The sequence below is a fragment of the Oreochromis niloticus genome, linkage group LG23 (assembly GCF_001858045.2).
Source record: "Oreochromis niloticus isolate F11D_XX linkage group LG23, O_niloticus_UMD_NMBU, whole genome shotgun sequence".
In the NCBI taxonomy this organism is placed as follows: Eukaryota; Metazoa; Chordata; class Actinopteri; order Cichliformes; family Cichlidae; genus Oreochromis; species Oreochromis niloticus.
Genome location: NC_031986.2, coordinates 45,128,558 through 45,146,722, shown reverse-complemented (window position 1 = coordinate 45,146,722; position 18,165 = coordinate 45,128,558). Strand labels below are relative to the sequence as shown.

At 45.1% G+C, this 18,165-nt stretch overlaps 2 protein-coding genes and 1 long non-coding RNA gene across 6 annotated transcripts; 2 read left to right on the top strand and 1 right to left on the bottom strand.

Moving 5' to 3' along the window:
* Nucleotides 1–330: 330 nt before the first annotated feature.
* Nucleotides 331–7,567, top strand: tmem47 (transmembrane protein 47). The gene is made up of 3 exons (XM_003439868.5): nt 331–802; nt 4,735–4,875; nt 4,983–7,567. Exons 1-3 carry the CDS (start codon nt 577–579, stop codon nt 5,159–5,161), a joined length of 546 nt encoding a protein of 181 aa, XP_003439916.1. The 5' UTR covers nt 331–576; the 3' UTR covers nt 5,162–7,567.
* On the bottom strand, nt 7,077–15,382 carry tab3 (TGF-beta activated kinase 1 (MAP3K7) binding protein 3). 4 transcript variants are annotated; one of them, XM_005479194.3, is made up of 7 exons: nt 15,087–15,377; nt 14,251–14,422; nt 12,798–14,091; nt 12,140–12,300; nt 11,425–11,518; nt 9,009–9,092; nt 7,077–7,938 (listed from the first exon to the last, which is right to left on the bottom strand). In XM_005479194.3, exons 2-7 carry the CDS (start codon nt 14,350–14,352, stop codon nt 7,799–7,801), a joined length of 1,875 nt encoding a protein of 624 aa, XP_005479251.1. In that variant the 5' UTR covers nt 14,353–14,422; nt 15,087–15,377; the 3' UTR covers nt 7,077–7,798. The 4 variants fall into 4 exon arrangements, with proteins under 4 accessions (XP_005479251.1, XP_005479254.1, XP_019207216.1 ...); XM_005479197.4 differs by lacking the exons at nt 7,077–7,938; nt 9,009–9,092 and adding an exon at nt 10,228–11,084 and having other exon boundaries at nt 15,087–15,380; XM_019351671.2 differs by lacking the exons at nt 7,077–7,938; nt 9,009–9,092 and adding an exon at nt 11,101–11,350 and having other exon boundaries at nt 15,087–15,382.
* Nucleotides 15,383–16,768: 1,386 nt separating this feature from the next.
* LOC112843830 (uncharacterized) lies at nt 16,769–17,947 on the top strand. Its single transcript, XR_003216354.1, has 3 exons — nt 16,769–16,861; nt 17,610–17,669; nt 17,751–17,947. It is a non-coding gene; the product is annotated as an uncharacterized LOC112843830 (long non-coding RNA).
* Nucleotides 17,948–18,165: the final 218 nt, after the last annotated feature.

Here is an 18,165-nt window from a genome sequence, read left to right as displayed (position 1 = left end):
AACCAGAAGAAACCTCCAGCAGGTGGGAAGGGAGACAGGACAAAAGACAAGGTGTAAGACACAGGGCGTGAAGAAAAAACACTCATAGCATCATGGGAAGCCTCCGGCAGCCTAGACCTGCAGAATAACTGAGGGAGAATTCAGGGTCACCTGATCCAGCCCTAAATATATGCTTCATGAAAAAGAATTTTTTTAAGCCTAAGAGGGTGTCTGGTGCCCTGGTTATCAGGGAGAGAAATTAGAAAACCACCTACAGACACACACTCTGTGTGTGTGTGTCTGTGTTCTGGCACTAGGACCCAGCAGGTGCAGCCCCGTTATTTTAGAGCTCCGCAGCACGGTCCCGTCGGCAGAGCGCCGGATCCACAGCACACACCGCGGCAGCGTCCTCTGGGCTCAGGACGCAGAGTGAGCGGAGGCTCGCCACCACACTGTGCGCGGGCAAGAGGGAACAACCACAAGTTATTACTGGTTCAAGGTTGACGATTTGAGGAAAAGAGCACATCCCGCATTTGTTTCATTGTTGTTTTTTTTTTTTGGTACTATTTGTTATTTAATGAGTAAGATACTTTAGACATGGCTTCATCCGTGAGCGGCACAGAGGAGGTGCGGGTGACGGCGTTGACGCCCCTGAAGTTGGTGGGACTTGTGTGCGTCTTTCTCGCTCTCTGCCTGGATGTCGGTGCCATGTTGAGCCCGGCGTGGGTCACCGCGGATGACCAGTACTTCCTGTCCCTGTGGGAGTCTTGCTGGAAGCCCGTCAGCTCCGAGGATTGGTCCTGCAGCAGCACGCTGGCCACGGGTGAGAAAGATGCTCATGTGCCCGCACAGACACGCTTAACACTGGCTGCTGCTGGCGTGACGTGCCACCATGTTGGCTGGAAGTTTTAAACCAGTTGGGTGTTGTAGTTTTAAGGGATGCTTCACCCTCGAAATGGCAGGATTGTGGGCGCAGACAGACACCCACATTCGTATTCAAATGGAAGTGCGATGCACCGCTCTCAGGGATAACAAAGGGTCCCCGCGGAGAGTGCGCTGCTGAACCAATCTGTTCTGTGGGCGAGAATTATAAAACATCACCCCAGAGAGGGCTAGATGTTAATTACTTTATAATTAGCTATTGCCTGTTTAATTTAAAGTGCCGAACTTTTCTGCATGAAATAGGATCTAGAACGGTGTGTTGCGCACTGCTGTCCAATTGCGAAATAATCGAGTACAGGAAAAGTTAAGTCTCACAAGTCTGATTAATAAGACGCGTTGGTTTCTTTCTAAGCTGTTTGACTCTTTTTTCCTTACAGCGTTTGCTCAGTGCGCCACAGAATGATGTGGGAATGTTGCCTCGCCAGGAGCGGTCCAGCTGGGGTTTCATTTGGCCTTTTGTTGCGATCAAAATGAGCCTTTGTGTGGGTTTCTTCACCGGCCAAGGAGCAGGGGCAGCTCAGAGCAGAGAGCTCCCCCGAGATCCAGATGCCTGCAGATTAGTAACCAGGGAAACACGTTGAAACACTCCAGAAATGCCGATTTTCTCTATTAGGGAAACTTTTTTATTTAAGGAGTCCCCTCATTTAGCTTTTTTTCTGGAAGCATTTCATATTTCCATCACAGCTACTAATCCACCGAGAGAAAGAAAGAGAGAAGCTGGCTGAACTCTCAGAAAATTGATCCTATCGCTAGTTGAGTGAGTGTTTGTAGCGCCGTACAAAATATTTAATGCATATGTAAAGCAGTGCAACAGCCCTTCATGACATTTCTAATGCACTGGCAGGCTTTCAAGCCACAGTTTGTAGATAACAATCCATCTTGCAACACAAAAAAAGCAAAAAAATGTCAAAACTATCACACAGAGAGGGTTTTTCATTTTGTTTTTCCTTGTAAATGTGCGTAAAGCTTGCATTGGTTTATCCTGCAGTATCCCTGAGTAGACTATCTAACATTTCCTGTCTCTGTTTACTCCTCTGTTTCATTTTTCTGCTGTCTCTGAGCGGCTCCTGCGTGCTGACTGGTGAATTGCGTTTTTGTTAGTCTGACAAAATGTTTTCTTTCTGTCTGAGATGAGTAACTGCGGGCCACTCTGGCCCCATTCTTCCTCTGTCAGCGCAGACAAAGTGCACTTTGGTGCCATATAAAGACACCTAGTCTCCGTGTCAGCTCTCAGCAGCAGCAGCAGCAGCAGCAGCATACCACAGTAAATGCACACAGTGAACTTCCCATTTCCTCAGGCTTGTGCTTGGCTAGGGCTTATTGATTTGAATCCCAGTAATCAGTTTCTAACCACCCCCCACCCCTCATCAACCCCCGATATTTCCTCAGTGTCATGCTTCGGGCATGAAATAAATCCTGTTAGTCTGAAACAGCAGCTGGCCACTCAGATGTTTTGAACGTGTTCTGCACAGAGTTCTCTTTAAACCATAATGATGTGCTGTAAGGTAGACATCAAGTATGGCCTCATTACATGCTCTAGTGTTTTAAATATACAGATGCATATAGGATTTCCTCTCTGTGTGTTTGTCTCTCTCAGACAGACACGCACACACATTTAGTCAGGAGCTGTCGTGGTCAAGTATAAACGCTACAGACTCAACATGGGGCCAGGAATGCAGCAACAGTAGTGTGCGTTGATGCCAGGGTGGTGCGAGATCAGGATACGAATGTGGAGCCAGAGTGTGAGCACGTCCAGCTCAGTGAGATGCAGTGATGGCAAAGCGTATTAATAATGTAATATGTTAGCTATCCCATTCTGGGTGCCTGCTTTCTCTTTACGGGAGGTCACAGAACTGTGCAGGCCACACACCGACTCTGTGGGACAGAGCCTCAGCTCAGAGACACAGAGGACACGAACCTGCAGCCTCCGATTGAAGATGATGCTTCTTCAAACAGTCCTTCATCCTGCTGCCTTGAGAGAGTGAGGCTGAGATTGTGTGACAGTGCGAGAGAGAGAGACACTCGAGGCACTTCTGTGTCACAGATCTTCCACAATTGTCTGAGACAAAGCAACTGAATCGGGGGCCTTGAAGGATTTATTTGCTTAACACTTCAGCAGTTCCCGACATCCGTACAGAGGACCATAATTAATGCTCAGATTGGATCTCGTGTACTGTATCTCCTTTTCCATCTGTTATCGTGCGGGGCTCAGATTAATAGTTTGGCACTTCCTGCTCGTCAAAGCCTTTAAGCACCCTAACTCTGGCTGTGTCTCTCGCACAGCGAACAGGATCCGTTCCAATTCTGAGATGAGATGACTTTCTGTATCCTGCTGTTTTCATGATAAAGTTGCGCGCCGGCTGGGCTGCGGGCATCAAAATGACCCAGGAAAGATACAGTATCTCAACAGCGATGGGTCTGTGACAGCTGCGGGTCAAGTCAGTGTAACCCTCCCTTTTTGCTGAGAGGCAGCGGCAGTGAGGGGGTCGCTCTGGTTGTGAAAGCAGGGAGGCTGAAGGAAAAGTGGTGCTCTGCTTTTTGTGGGCTCGCTCCAACATCCTGTGGTGACAGGGCCCATTTTTTAAACTCTAAATCCTGAGCCATCAACCATCAGAAGTGGTTGATGTTTGTTTATATTTGAGCTGCTTGGCCCCTCCGATAATGTTTCCCTCCAACAAGAGTGGGAACTGTATTTTAAGCAGCTTATGTTCCGTCACTTTCTTCTGCTGTTTTAGTGATTTTCTGCCTCAGCAGAGAGGAAGTATTCTCGGCCATGCTTAATCTTTTTTTTATTTTCCAGACTCCATAATAAACAATAGCTCGTACACTTACTAAAAAAAGACTAAATAAACTTTAGTCAGTCACTGTAAACTTTTCCACACTCTGTAACACTGAGCCGCGTATACAGAGCCCAATCCCCTTTATGCTTTGATGTTTACCTTTTTCCACCCACCGTACTTTAAATGATTTCCTCCTGTGTAATCAAATGCTTCATCATAAGCACGCAGACCTCCTGTTTCCGCAAGTAAACAGTAAAGCAATGAAAGAGACCCCTAATCTCTAAACAATAACGTATATTGTCTCTCAACAGTCCTCAGTTGGTGTCCCGTGGCTAATTAAGACTAAGAAAGACTCGAGAAAAAGGCAAGGCATCTAAAAAAAAAGAAGAAGAAGCCTACGATCATATTTTTCTGCCTTTCACAGCTGCTTCTGTTTGGGGAAGACAGTTATTTACACTCAAGTGTGGATGAGATGCTGAGGATGCTGCTGAGCTGGCATCAGCCGACAGGGAGGGATATACTCATTATCAGAGTCACCTTTCTGCTCCATTGGGATCCATTACTGGACTGTTGGAAATGTGCACGCGTAACCAAGCGCATGTTCTTGCCAGCCAGAAAAAGGGCTGTGCTCAGTTTGAGGGTTCGCATTCCTCATCTGCCAGCCCGCCAACGGGTCCCCGGTGGCTCAGAAACATTACGAGCCATCGCCGCCATCACTCAGCCTCCAAACCACAAATAGTTTGTGTTTACACTGTGGCAATTCAGCACCAGTGTTATTTACTTTTTGAGTATTGCAGTATTACTGTGGCTAACCACTACAGCCTGTGACCTATTCTGCTGACTCTCTCTTCTTCCCTTTATCTGTCCTCATCTTGTCTCTCCGCTTTCCTCCCTCCTGTCAGCAGCGCCGACACGGCTCTCCAGAGTAACCTTTTTTTAGCTACCTGTGTCACTCTCTGTTTCAGTGTGATTTCACGGTTTTCCTCCCTCACCCTCTCCCTCCTCTCTGCCCCTGTGTTTGTGCTCGTCTCAGACTGGCAGATCGCCACCCTGGCTCTGCTGTTGGGGGGAGCAGCCCTCACCCTGCTCGCCTTCCTCGTGGCGCTGTTCTCCCTGTGCTTTGGCTCCAGGAGTCGCTGCTACAAGCCTGTGGCCGTCATGCTTTTCTCTGCAGGTATGTAAAGAAATTCCATTTTCATCGAATGTGCACAGGAAGACCCCAAGGTCCTTTTACATCTTTAATGATGCATCTTGCGTCTGAACTGTCTGTTTTTCTTGCAGTTGTGCTCCAAGTGTGCAGCTTGGTTCTCTTCCCCATCAAGTTCATAGAGACAGTCAGTCTGAGGATCTACCATGAATTTAACTGGGGCTACGGCCTGGCATGGGGATCCACCATCTTCTCTTTCGGAGGTGCCCTCCTCTACTGCCTCAACCCCAAAAACTATGAAGACTACTACTGAAAAGACGAGGAGAAACCTGGGACCTCACCCAGCTAGTGTCCACATTAGTAATAGCACCTCTGTCTCTTACATATCGCACAAAAAGACTAGAAATAGGAAAAATAAAACAAAACAAATGCTCATTAATATTTTCAGGACTGGAATGGAGCTCTTGTATTTGATACTGTGAACTTGTCTCCAACGCTGTCCTCGCTCACTGGACTGAAGCCCTGAGGTCTCTTAGGAGAGCTTGCAGTGAATCCAGTGATATAAAAGAAATGGGGCGCTTTCATTTGGGAGAGAATGCCACCGGTCAGATAATTCTGCGTCCCCTTTAAGTGTAACTCCAGTAGGTCTTAGTTCTGGACACAAGGTCTGTTGTGAACAGATGGATTCGCTGGCCCCATACCCGGAGGAATTGATGGACTAATTAGCCAATCAGAGAAGAGAAGGAAATGTGGAGAGGAAGACATTCTTTTGAAGTGATATCCTGAGGATGACAAAGTGAGGAAGATGGGGCACACCTAAAGAATGCAACATGCCACATTTCCCCAGAGACGCAACAACAACTGGAGGCTGGCCAAGCTTTCTTCTGCTGCCAGCAGACTTTAATATATCAGAGAAAGCATGTCACAGAGCTCCCTGGACTCACTGCATTTGTCCTGTCCTGCTTGTGTCTATTATAACTGGGTCAATAAACAGAAGCTACCTAAGACAGCTAACACCTTCCAAATGGGTGAAAGTAACACAATCCTGGTTAAAGATTCACTCACGAGTGTCTTCTACACAAAACCTGATTTACAAGATGCGATCAAGAAGTTCTGAGAACAAAATTATAAAGAATGTAAAGCATTACCTTTAATTTGGTCATTCTCATGTTCAGAGTTACCTTTTACCTGCGACACGCCCACATAGCTTCCAGCATGGCTGCTGTTTTTAGATCGCTCCCTGGAATTCCAATTATGCCACGACCACAGACTGCAAACATTAGCTTCTGTTTGAACGTGATCCCTCCGCAGGGAGGACAGTCGCTGGTTATAAGATCTCCAGCTACAGCAGTCGAGATGAAGAGTTTCCTCAGCGTTTCCCAGGATAAGCTGGAGGAGGTGGCTGGGCTGTGGAGGTCTGGGCGTCCTTGCTTAGGCTGCTGGCCTGCCCTGGGTCATCATTTTTACACTATGGCAGATCCAGCATCAGTCTCAGAGGCTGATCTAAAAATAGCGGCCAATCTCACGTCAAGTCCATCACATGAACAAAATAGTACTTAACGTGAGATCAGCCTAAAGTCTTGGCTGTAACAGACCTGCTGTGAGAACCTTTCAAATACCCCCAGTCGTACCTGCTTTTTCAGGAAATTGTATCATATCCAAGTTATGCAGTTTACATAATAAAAGCTTATTAGTTTTAAGCACAGCAGTAGGAAGGTAGAGGGCAAATGACCACGTCTGCTGAGTGTGTGTGCGTGATCATACCAGCCAGCATGTGCTCACAGACCTACCCATGTGATGCCTCCTTATCTTCCCACTCAGTAGGAAATGAGAATGCTCTCAACAGGCACCATTAAAAATACATCTGCTTTCCTATAGACAGGCTGTGGCAGGAAATCCACTGTAGCTGAAAAAGGCAACACACTTGGTTTTAGCGTCTGAGCTAAGGTCCACACCAGAGTGGGACGTGCCGTGTACGAGTAATGAAACGAGGACCGCGGTAGACGACCTACACCGGCGTGCTGTGGTAATGGCCGTCTTCTGAAAGCTCCTTCATAGCGTTCATGAACTCCCTCCTGCAACATCAAAGTGTGTGCATGCATTTACAATTCCCACTGGTCTGATAAACACAATAAACATGTAGTAGAAAAAAAATTAATTGTGCCTGTTTAATTTGGGAAGGAGGGATCACAGCCGTGATCAATCAGAAACTCTGCACCTGTGCAGGATCAAGTCACATAGAATCAGCTCTTTTATTAAGTACAGCAAGTTGAGGCATTTGCACAGGAAATCAACATCTGTTGAACACATAATACAGGGTGGTAATAATATGCATAAAAGTACCAGGAACATACTCATATGCAAGTGTCTTTAGTGTTCTTTCAGTGAAATGAGCTCTCATACAGAGCCAGATACAGTGTAAAGTCTACATTTCGCATTAGTCACAACTTATATACTCATTGCTTTCATTGTTCCACTGTCAGAAAGAGGGAGCTGGAGGTCCTGGATAAAACAAGTGTCTCCATTTATACTTTGGGAATGGGCACAGTGTAAACAGGGCAGTCATTTGTTCTGCATGGAATGGTCGCCAGGTAAACCACAGCTGCTCCTCCTCAATCCTTAAAGCGCTCTGACATTTCTGAAGCCTGCTGCACCCGCCGTCTGAGCCGCAGTCTGCTCTTACACGTCTGCCACAGGAAGCTCCAGCCCTCCAGAATAATGGTCATTATCCACCAAAGAAAACAAAGGTCAAAGTGCACAGGAGTAGGGGACCAGAGCAGGACGAGAGGGATAAGTGGCTCTTCCTCAGCAGGTAGGAGGGGACTTGTATACTGATTGATGGGATGAGACCTCTACACAGATTCTGCAGATTGTAGAGGGGCGGGGCTTATAGTATCCAGGGATTTGCAAGGGATGAGGCAGGAGTGGAGATACAGCACAGTGCGTAAGCTCAGGTGTAGCGTGGCATCTCGCACTGTTCACAGCGGTTTAGTGCAGGGTGGTTGAGGAAGGTGCAGCTTTCACAGTTCCACTGGGCGCCTTCAAAGTCCTCGTCCGTCTGGGGGACCCGCTTGGAGGCCTGTGTCCCTTCTGACAAAAAGAAAGAAAAAGTTCATTCACGTGGTAAAACATGCGCACCAGAAAGTCTACAACTCAGAGCAGCATTAAAACGAAGGCAGTTAATCATTCAAGGGTGAAACTTGACAGAAACATGCGTTTACTAAACAGCAGAGCAAATCTTAGATCTCTGTCCAAGGTCCTGCTACACAATCAACAGCGGAGCAACCAAACAGGTGCATCTTCTGCCCCTGAAGGTTTTATCTGTATCAGATATTATGATGCTAAATGAACTGCTTCTCATACAGCACCTTCCATTTCTACTCATTCCTTCTGTCTACGCCAAGCTATCATTTTATCTAATGTGAGTGAAGCAGCTCTGGGTTCAGTATCTGCCCGAGGATACTTTGGCATTTAAACTGGAGAAGCTAGGAATCAAACCACCAACTTTCCAGTTAGTGGATGACCTGCACTACAGCCAGTTCTACTTTTGGATGGGAAGTGTGGATAGTGTGGATAGTGTGGGTAGTGCCGCATGTTTGTTCTGGCCAACTTTTACTCCAGATGCTGCAAAGGGTTTCAGTTAGGTGACCGTGTAAGCTGTGGGGCCACTATAACACCTTAGAAAGACTACGTAGCATTTTAATTTCACAACAGCGAAATTGAATTTTTATCCACAAAAGTTCAGTAGAGTCTGATATTATAATGTCATCACGTTGCCTAGCAACTAACTAACCTAAACTGACCTGATTTTAACGTTTATGTTCCTAAAACACTTTTTTATAAAAGACTCTTGTTTTAATCTTAAGGCAGTAAAAGCTCATTTATAGCCACAAGAGTTGAATCACACATGATCTGCTATCACATCACGATGCTGCCAAGCAACCACAGAGCAAGTTTAAATTGAGACATTTTTATGCATCCACAGCACTTTATGAGAAGCACTGTATCGTTTTAATTTCACAGCTATCAGCATGAACAGACCAAACAGTAAGAATTAAGGCCAATGTGAGACAAGGATCTGAATGAACCGTCAAATCTGCATCTTGGTAAAATATTAAACTGTGTTTCTGTCTTTCTCTGACTTCTGCAGAAGTGCTTACCTTTCTTTCCAGATGTGGGCGGCACTACAGGACCGGGCTGAATATTGTCATAAAAGTTGTTCATTGCTTTGGGGTCAAACTTCCCTGCAGAGATCAGACAGAGAGCTTTAGTTTGTTTTAAAGAGTGCCTGTTTCAGCCAGATGTGTAATCAGAACTATACCGACAGGCAAACCAAAGACAGACAGAGTCAGCTGTCACAAAGACTCAGTTTACTCAACAACTTATCTGCCAATCAAACACCTGGAAGAAGACGTGCATCATGCAGGCCTACTTGAAATGTGTTATCCTACTCTGGGAGCATAAAGTCATTGTTGCTGTAATCGTTTGTTAAATATTTGGGAATTCCTGCAAGTGTTTTGCCATCTATAGAAAATTATTTTTTTCTCAAAGACATTTTTATTAAATTGAAGCAACAAAGAAAAACAGATACACACAGAATTGTTAAACAACAAACAAGTAGGTTTCACAATGATTGTTTGAACTGAAATAATAGAATACGGATTAAGGACACATTCACATTTCTTGTAATTACTTTTATCAGTTTACGCCCTACCCATACCACACAGTAGCCCTATCCATCAGGCCAGGTAAAAACAAACAAACGAACCAAACTAAAGACAAAAACAAACAAACACAAAAACACCATCGCAAATACAACAGGACAAAACAGAACAAAATAAAACAAACACACAAATAACTTTTTTAAAAAAATGCTGGAAGTCGGGTTCACAACCTGAAGGCTGGAAAAATATTTCAGGAATTGCCCCCACACCTCGTAAAACTTGCCACTGTTAGTGCTAATCGCATAACGGATCTTTTCAAGGCTCAGATAGTACATAAGGTCCCTCAGCCACTGAGCATGGGGGGGACAGGGGCACCCCCCCCAGCTTAGTAGGATCGCGCGTCTAGCTACAAGGGAGACGAAGGAGAGTGTGCAACGCTGTGATGAGGTCAACCGTGCATCAGCCTCCCCCCAGTGGTTAGAAAAATATTTTAAGAACAAAATGAAATAAGAACTCCAAATAAGATTTATGACAACATGGGATTTTATTGCCTGTTTAGAGGAGGACAAGAATAGTTTCACCACCAAAAAGAACGACAGCTAGCAGCCGAGGCTGGTGAGACATTTACTTAAATAACTGTTGGATTTTCTCTGTAAGCAAACTCTTCGTGTTTGAAGAAGAAACTCCAGGATTACAGAAAAACCATTCAAGCAAATTATGCCTGTACACTGCGTTTATCACAAGGACCACAACAACAGGATTTTCAGAGGGCTCGTTTATTCTTCCAGTTCTTGGTTTCTGAGCCCATCTATTCTTAAAAAACAGGTTAGAGCCCCAAATATCGACAGTCATTAAAAACAAATGTTTATTTACAGATTTGTTGCTGATGTAGATACATTTATAGATTTGTACAAACAGAACTACAGCAACATTGAGGATAAAAAAAACCCCCAAAGCCAAATTATATTTAGAGTTTAAGTTGTAAACAAATTTTATGTAAAATGTTCGCGTGTTGTCAAAATAATTTTATCTTTAACAGCTACCATTTCAGGACAACAGGAATCTCACGATGTGACATGAATAACATGAGGCAAAACCTCACAGGCACATGAGTTTATCTTGAACGGCACTGATAATCTCGTCTTTGTTAGAAAATTAGGTATCAGAAATTGCTGACTCCTAACGGTGCTGGCACAGGTGAACACGATCGCCGTGATTTGCTGCCGCCCTGTTGAATAAAACGTCTGATCTCACAAGGTCAACATTTACGTCACGGTAAGAGTAATCTGAAAACTTCACATCCACAGAAACACACTTAATGTGCCATGGAGTGTGTTGTGACAGCATCGAGTCTCTGCAGCAGCATATCTTGCAAGGTAGAGGGTCAGACAAACACAGCAAAATACAAATGAATCCTGAAGGAAACGGTCTGTGAGATAACTGACATCAGAAGGATTACTGCAGAAGACCCCCCCTTAAATGTTCAGTGGCACTGGGCTGATTGCAAGTAAATCGGTCACACTCCTGAGTGTGCTGCCAGAAACACTGTTTCAGCTTCCATCATCATCACTCCTGGTAAACAGATAAAGGATTGGAACTAATGTCCACACGTTGTGTTGTAGGCTAAGTGTTTCAACTGCATAATCAACAAGAATCATGTGCCAGTGAAATACTATGCAGGGCCCAGAGTGAGGGTCAAGCACAGATCAGCCCGAGGCCTGCAAAGCACCGGCCAGTCATTTCAGAAGCCTGCATCTGTATGCGCTGCGGCGGATACTCGTCCATCATTCTGGACCCGACACTGTCTGCTTCAGGCCTCGGCTCTTTCAAGATCAATGCTTTCAAATAAATCAGAGGCACACTTCAAAGGTTTGTGTGGGAATGCATTTGTGTGTGAGTGATGTGTGCATACCTCTAGACTGCAGTAGATCTGTTTCCTTCAGTGTACAGTCGATATCAATTTGAAGCTGTCTGTTCTGACTGCGTAGTCGGGTCATCTCCTCAGGCTGCAGACAGTAAACACACGAGCCGGTCTGATTAGCCCACTCCCACACTCACGCTCCACTTTGGTGTGTATTAGCAGTGAAATCAAACCAGTCTTAACCCCACGTTGACGTCTCAGTGATTATTTTCTAATACTCCTTAAATATGGAGTTTTTACCAGAAACATGTAGGATGTAACAGTCGACTATCACCACAAAGTGGTGGCAATATACCTTAATACACAATAACACCACAAAAAACAGAAGCCATTCAGTGCCAGGTGTTGGACTGGTGAGGCGTGTGTGGCTGGTGAGATTAGATACTACTGCACAAACAGGACAAACATGCACAGACAAAGACTACAGCAGCTGTAGGAAGTCCTTCAGTACATAAATGGAAATTAAATCAAGTGAAAACTCTGCAAGGTAAGCAGCAGCTACGCACAGACATCTGAGAACGTCTGCTGGTGGGGATAACTTGGGAGAATAATCAAGTAGTTCCCAGTGAATAGTTTAAAAAGCATTCAATAAAATCAGTGATCATTTCACAGCTTGCCTTTATACCTTTGGTCAGTGAAGCAGTACACAAAGAGTGACATGAACGAGTAGGTCTACATGTAAGACAAGCACGCGTTCAGGCCTTACTCGGGGGATTAGACTGGTGGAGTTGACTCGTCGAAAGCGTCTTTGAAGGGCATCGTATTCCATGTTGTTAACGTCACCCTTCAGCTGCTCGAGTTTCTGCTGCTCCAGCCGCAGCTCCTTCATCAGACGCTCCATCCTCGCCCGCTGGTGGAGCAGGAGAGCTGAAGGGAAACGCAAAAATGATTTTTAAAAAAAGAAATGAAATGCTGCAATGAAATGCTGCGACTCCAATCTGCTATATAAGCCTGAAAGTGATGGTACAGGTAGAGGGCGTGGGGAAGACTACAATCACATGAAAGCAGTGTCATGTGTACTTAACACACGCAAAAGACCAATATGCAGCCTTAAATTAAAAAAAAAAAAAAAAGGAAAAAGCATGACAATCACACCTTTTCTCATCACAACACGTAGACAACCAAACATATTTAAAGATGAATATCAAGCACAAAGCAGTAAAAAAAATATCATATGAAGGTGCAGCTGCGACAACGCTGTCCAAAAAATATGAGCAGCAGAAGTTGTTATGCTGCTTATATAAACCCATGACAGGTGAGACCTTAAATATTGCAAAACATAACATATATAAAATGATATGAATATTGAAATATAAGATTTTGATGGACAAACTTGCACGGTAACAAAAATAAGAAGCCCTTACCTTGCGTGTAGGCATAGTCATCAGAGCCCGAGCTGGAACGCCTGGGCATTGGCTGAAACTGACTGGTGATAGTCCCCGGCAGAGCGGAGATGGGCAGGATGGGTGCAGGGGCAGCGTTGTGCGCTCCTTGGTCTACTATGTTGAGAATGGGCTCGGCTTCAGTGACGGGCGGCGAGCTCAGGGGCCTCTGAGCCTGGCCTCCTGGGGACACTTTGATTTTGAACGTATAGGCTGACTGCCCCGGTTGAGGGGACGAGGCGGGCCGAGGTCTTCCCTGCATGTACACCCCAGGGTGGTACGGCTGCGGACCTGCATTCACTGCGATGCCCCTCGAAGGGGAGCTGGGCGAAGAACTGGGAGACCTGTAAAGTGGTCCCTGGGGGTGAGGAGTGTGCACAGGTGAATTGCTGCGAGGCCGCGGACCCTCCAGAGTAATCTCTATCTGGTTCTTAAGGAGGTTTTTTGTTTGGTAGGGCCTGTAAACAGGAGGCTGTTGCTGGGGCGGCTGCTGGTGGTGGTAGGGCATGCTGGGAAGAGTTGGGGAGCTAATAGGGAGGAAGACATACTGCTGGTGCTGGTGCTGGGGTTGGGGCTGGTGCTGGGGTTGCAGCTGGGGTTGTAGCTGGGGTTGTAGCTGGGGTTGCGGTTGGGGCTGCGCCTGGACCTGATGCTGTGGGGAGCTGTAAGGTGAGCCGTATGTGGGAGTGCTGTAAGGGGACTGCTGATGTTGATAGACAGGTGCACCTGAGGAGGACCAGGGTGCTGGCTGGGGGCTTTGAGATGGCGAGGGTCGAATGTACAGGGTTGCGTTGGTGTTGTTTGCGTAGTGTCCAGGAGGGATCTGCAGAGCTTGTGGGACGTTGGGTATGCTTTGCGAAAGAGTGACTGTTATAGGGTTCATGGTGTAATGTGAAACAGAAGAGTATGTGGGAGACATGCCTGGCATTGTGGGTGGAGGGGTGGGAGTACTGGCTGAGCGGCTCTGATCATTCATAAAAAAAGGATTGTATCCAGGGGAAGGAGCCATGGTAGCAGGGGCTGACAGCGGTTCGGGGTAGTTGGGTCGCTGCGGATCGATGTGACTGTCACTGGTGCTGTGCACTAAGGAGCGCCCTACTCCTCCTGCTCCTCCATTTGATTTGCTTGCATCTGAACCTGGGTAGCCCAAGCTAATGTGTAGCATGTGATTTCGGTTCAGCCGCCCCTCCTCTGGACTGGGATGGAAATCACCATACAGGTATCTGTTACTCTCCTGGGCCAGCAGATGGCAGCAGAGATCCAGGTTATTGTTGTTCTGAGGCAGAAAGGAGTGTGATTATTAGGTATTGATGTTCTGATCATAAATATCTTCTGCGATGTTTTTACGATGCAAGAATTAGTGCAAACACAGCATGGTGCACTAATACATATATTATAACAAGCCTCAATCCAAATAACAGCTTTCAATATGTACCTGCAGAAGGCACTGTGACACTACCCCCTCTGGGATCTCTGGGAAACGCTGCTTGAGGTCCTGCAGGATGTGGTAGTCGAGCTGAGAGCCTCCCTGCGCCATCCTGAGCCAAAACAGAGAGTCAACGAGCCCAGAGCTGCAAATGTCGAAATAACCGATCTCGTCTCATCCCCTGATGACAAACAAAGCAAACAAATAAATGAACATGGAAATTCCTGCAATAATCCCATCAGGACTGTCGGCCTGCCAATGACAGTCACACACCCTATGTGTCAGCAGTAATCTTAACGCACGTATCAATTAAACAGTCACTGTGCGGCATGTCATGTTGCTTATTTAACCGAATACAGTTAATCCGTCAATGGAAAACACAAACCGAATGAAAACACGGATTATTGTGCCATTTATTCCCATTAGCACACGCGTGCTAAGTAAGGAGGTGGCTGTCAGTCTGTTGTTTGTTTGCCATACTGTTGCACCAAGCAACGACGACATACCAATGCTAGCTAGCAGGCTAGTTATCAGCATCAGTTAGCCTCCGTACATCACTCACATAAACAACCGCACCTGTGCACCCTAAAAGACAGTCCTGCCACTCCTGGAAGACGCTCCGATGTCACCTGTCACTAACGCAGCGTCATAAAACCCTAAACCAGCAATGCGTTTAAACCAGGCTAACTTAATTCAACAGCCTGTCAGCTAAATATGCTAATGCTAACCCTAGCTCAGTCCGGCTGGCTGGTCAGCTGTCACAAGCCCGGGTGTTGATGGATTAGCTAGCTAACCATGCTAAAGCCAGCCAACGTTAGCCACTAAAACGGCTCCATGGCTCTTACCACACGCTAAGAGTCCCCCTCATGTCTCGGGCTGTAGCTGAGTCCCGAGGGACAGCTGTGATACTTCTGAGAAGGTGCGCTGACGTTTCCCGGTTCTTTGTTTGGGCTAAATAACTTATGCTTTTGCATTCCAGCGTCAGGCCCGTGCCGCTGAAGTGCAGAAGTACTAACAGATCAGCTCGTCTATCGCGATAATGTCAGATTTTCCCGGACCAGGAAGTTGTTTAATCGACGTGATGGGCGCTGTCAATAATGCGCATGTGTGGAGCGTGCGCGCTAAACTGCTTTCAGTATTTTGTCTTGTCACAGGGACACAAATGCCTGTGAATAACAATGTATTTCCTGTAAATACTGAGCCAGTCCCCCCCGACACACACGGACACACACACACACACACACACATTTTCATACAGATATATAAATAGATTTCTATCTTTTTATTTTTTGCATATTTGTCACACTCAGGCAAATAATAATAGATAGACAGATGGTTTAATTTATTACGGGGGAAAAAAGCCATCCAAACCTACTTGGACTTGTGTCAAAAAGCTTTCCACACAGGGTTAAAACAATACCTAAGAACTGCAGGCCTCACCTGTTAAGTTATTGTTAGTGTTGATGATTCAACAATAAGGAAGAAAAACGGAAAGAGCCACTTCTAACCAAAAGGAACACAAAGGCTCGTCTCACATCTGCCAAAAACACATCTTGATGATCCCCAAGACTCTTGGAAAAATAATCTGTGGACTGACAAGGTTGGAAGGTTTTTCATAAACAGATCATCATAGCTGGGCTCTTAGTATGATGGTCTGAGCTGCATTGCTGCTTCAGGACCTGGACGACTGCACACTGTAATTGATGGAACCATGACTTCTGCTCTCTATTAGAATATCCAGCCATCAGTTCATGCCCGGAAGCTCAGTCACACTTGGGTTATGCAGCAGGACAATGATCTGAAGTACACCAGAAAGTTCACCTCTGAATGGCTCAAAATTGACCGTTTTGGAGTAGTCGATATCCAGTTTAAATCTGATTGGGATGCTTCGGCATGACCTTAAAGAGGCCATTCATGCCTGAAAACCCTTTATACAGTTGAATTAAAACAATTCTGCAAAGAAGAGTGGGCCAAAATTCCTCTATAGTTGCTAGTTATCTGAAATGCTTGATTGCAGTTCTTGCTACCAAGGGTGGCATAACCAGTTATTAGGTTTAGGAGCAATTACTTTTTCACATAAAGCCAGGTAAGGTTTGGATAAGCTGTGGAAAGCTCAAGACAGAATCCATATGTGTGAGTGAGACCGAGGCAGAGGGAAAGGCGAAGCTGCGAGGAATAGAGATAGCAAAGATGGATGAGTTTAAATACCGGGGCTCAACCATCCACAGCAATGGAGACTGCACAGGCAGGGTTAGAGAGGGCTGATTTATGACAAGGGATAACAACAAGAGGAAAAGAGAAGGTTTAGTGAGACCTTCTATGATGTATAGTTTAGAGATGGCAGCACTGACAACAAGACAGGAGAAGGAGCTGGAAGTGGCAGAGTTAAGGATTTTTGGCCTGAGGGACCAGAATGGACAAGATTAGAAATGAATACAACAGAGGGGAAGCTCAGGATGACCAGCTTGGAGACAAAGTGAGAAAGGAAAAGCTGAGATGGTCTGGACATATGCAGAGGAGGGACAGTGGATATGTTGGAGAAAGGATCTTAAATATGGAGCTGAAAAGAGAAAGACCACAGAGAAGATTCATGGATATACTGAAGCAGAGCAGGCAGAGGGTTGATGTGTTGTTCTGTTCATATTTGAATTATTATTTACCTACATGTATATATATATATATATATATATATATATATATATATATATATATATATATATATATATATATATTTGCCATCATTTTTAGACAGCAAACATCACATTCATTCAGCTTAATTTCAACTGATATTTCCACTAGTCCACACCCACACATCCACTGGCTCTGTGCCCAGCAGTGCCCAGCCCATAGTCTGAAATCCACTGATTATGATTAATGTTTTACTTTCTTACAGCACTACCAATAAAGCATAAACAGACCTGTAGACACATGTTTCACAACATTATGGAAATAAAAGACACAAGGGTGATCGAAGTTAAAATAAAGTAACAAGCAAACAAAATTTAGCAACAGTCAAAGAAAATCTTCATCTTCTCTCCATAAAATCACCTAATTTCACATTTCAGTGAGATTGAAAGGCTCTGATTCTAAAGTGTTTTGTTACTTAATAACTGGTTCAGCCACAGTGACACAAACTGACGACATTAATGGAAATACATACACACTTTTAATGAAGGGGCTTCAGGTCAACACATCATAATGAATTTCTTAGTGTGCTCAGGTCATTGAACAACCTTGAAATTGAAGCATAAAGACATCAAGTGCAGAATGATGAATATATATAATTAGTCACCAGCTCACATGATATATTTCTTGCCCTTAATGTTACAGTCACGATTGTCACAGGTATTTCCCTTTGTTTCCACTAGGGGGCAGTGAGAGACGCTCACACTCTGCATCCACGCTGACAGGAAGGCACCTCGATGAAGGTCTCGAAAAGACAAATGCACACTGAGGTTTAATTTGTTTAACAGCACAGGAGGATAAACCATCTTTCCTCATGCTTTCAGGTAATAAATGTACGCAAGCCCCGGGCCATGAGACCAGCTGCTGACTGATGCACGATTACATATAAATCCATCCTTGTTAAGAAATTGTGTCCAGTCATGGATACTACCATAATAACCGTCCCTCGGAGGGTTGTCACCAAGCCAGTGGTGCAGAGTGGAAGCCAGTGCCTGTTATCAGATGACTGGAATATTTTAACTTTAGGCTGTTTTGAATCATTATTATGGAAATGTTCTAAGTCACTACTTTAAGAACCAAATAAAACCACATTGATCTCATGTTATTTGTATGTAACATTAACCCAAATCAGTTATAATGTAGTTCAAGAGAGAAACTGTTAAAAAACAACAACAAAACAAACATGGATGTTAACAACCATTCATTCTCATTATTCTGGTTTAGACACATGGGGGCACG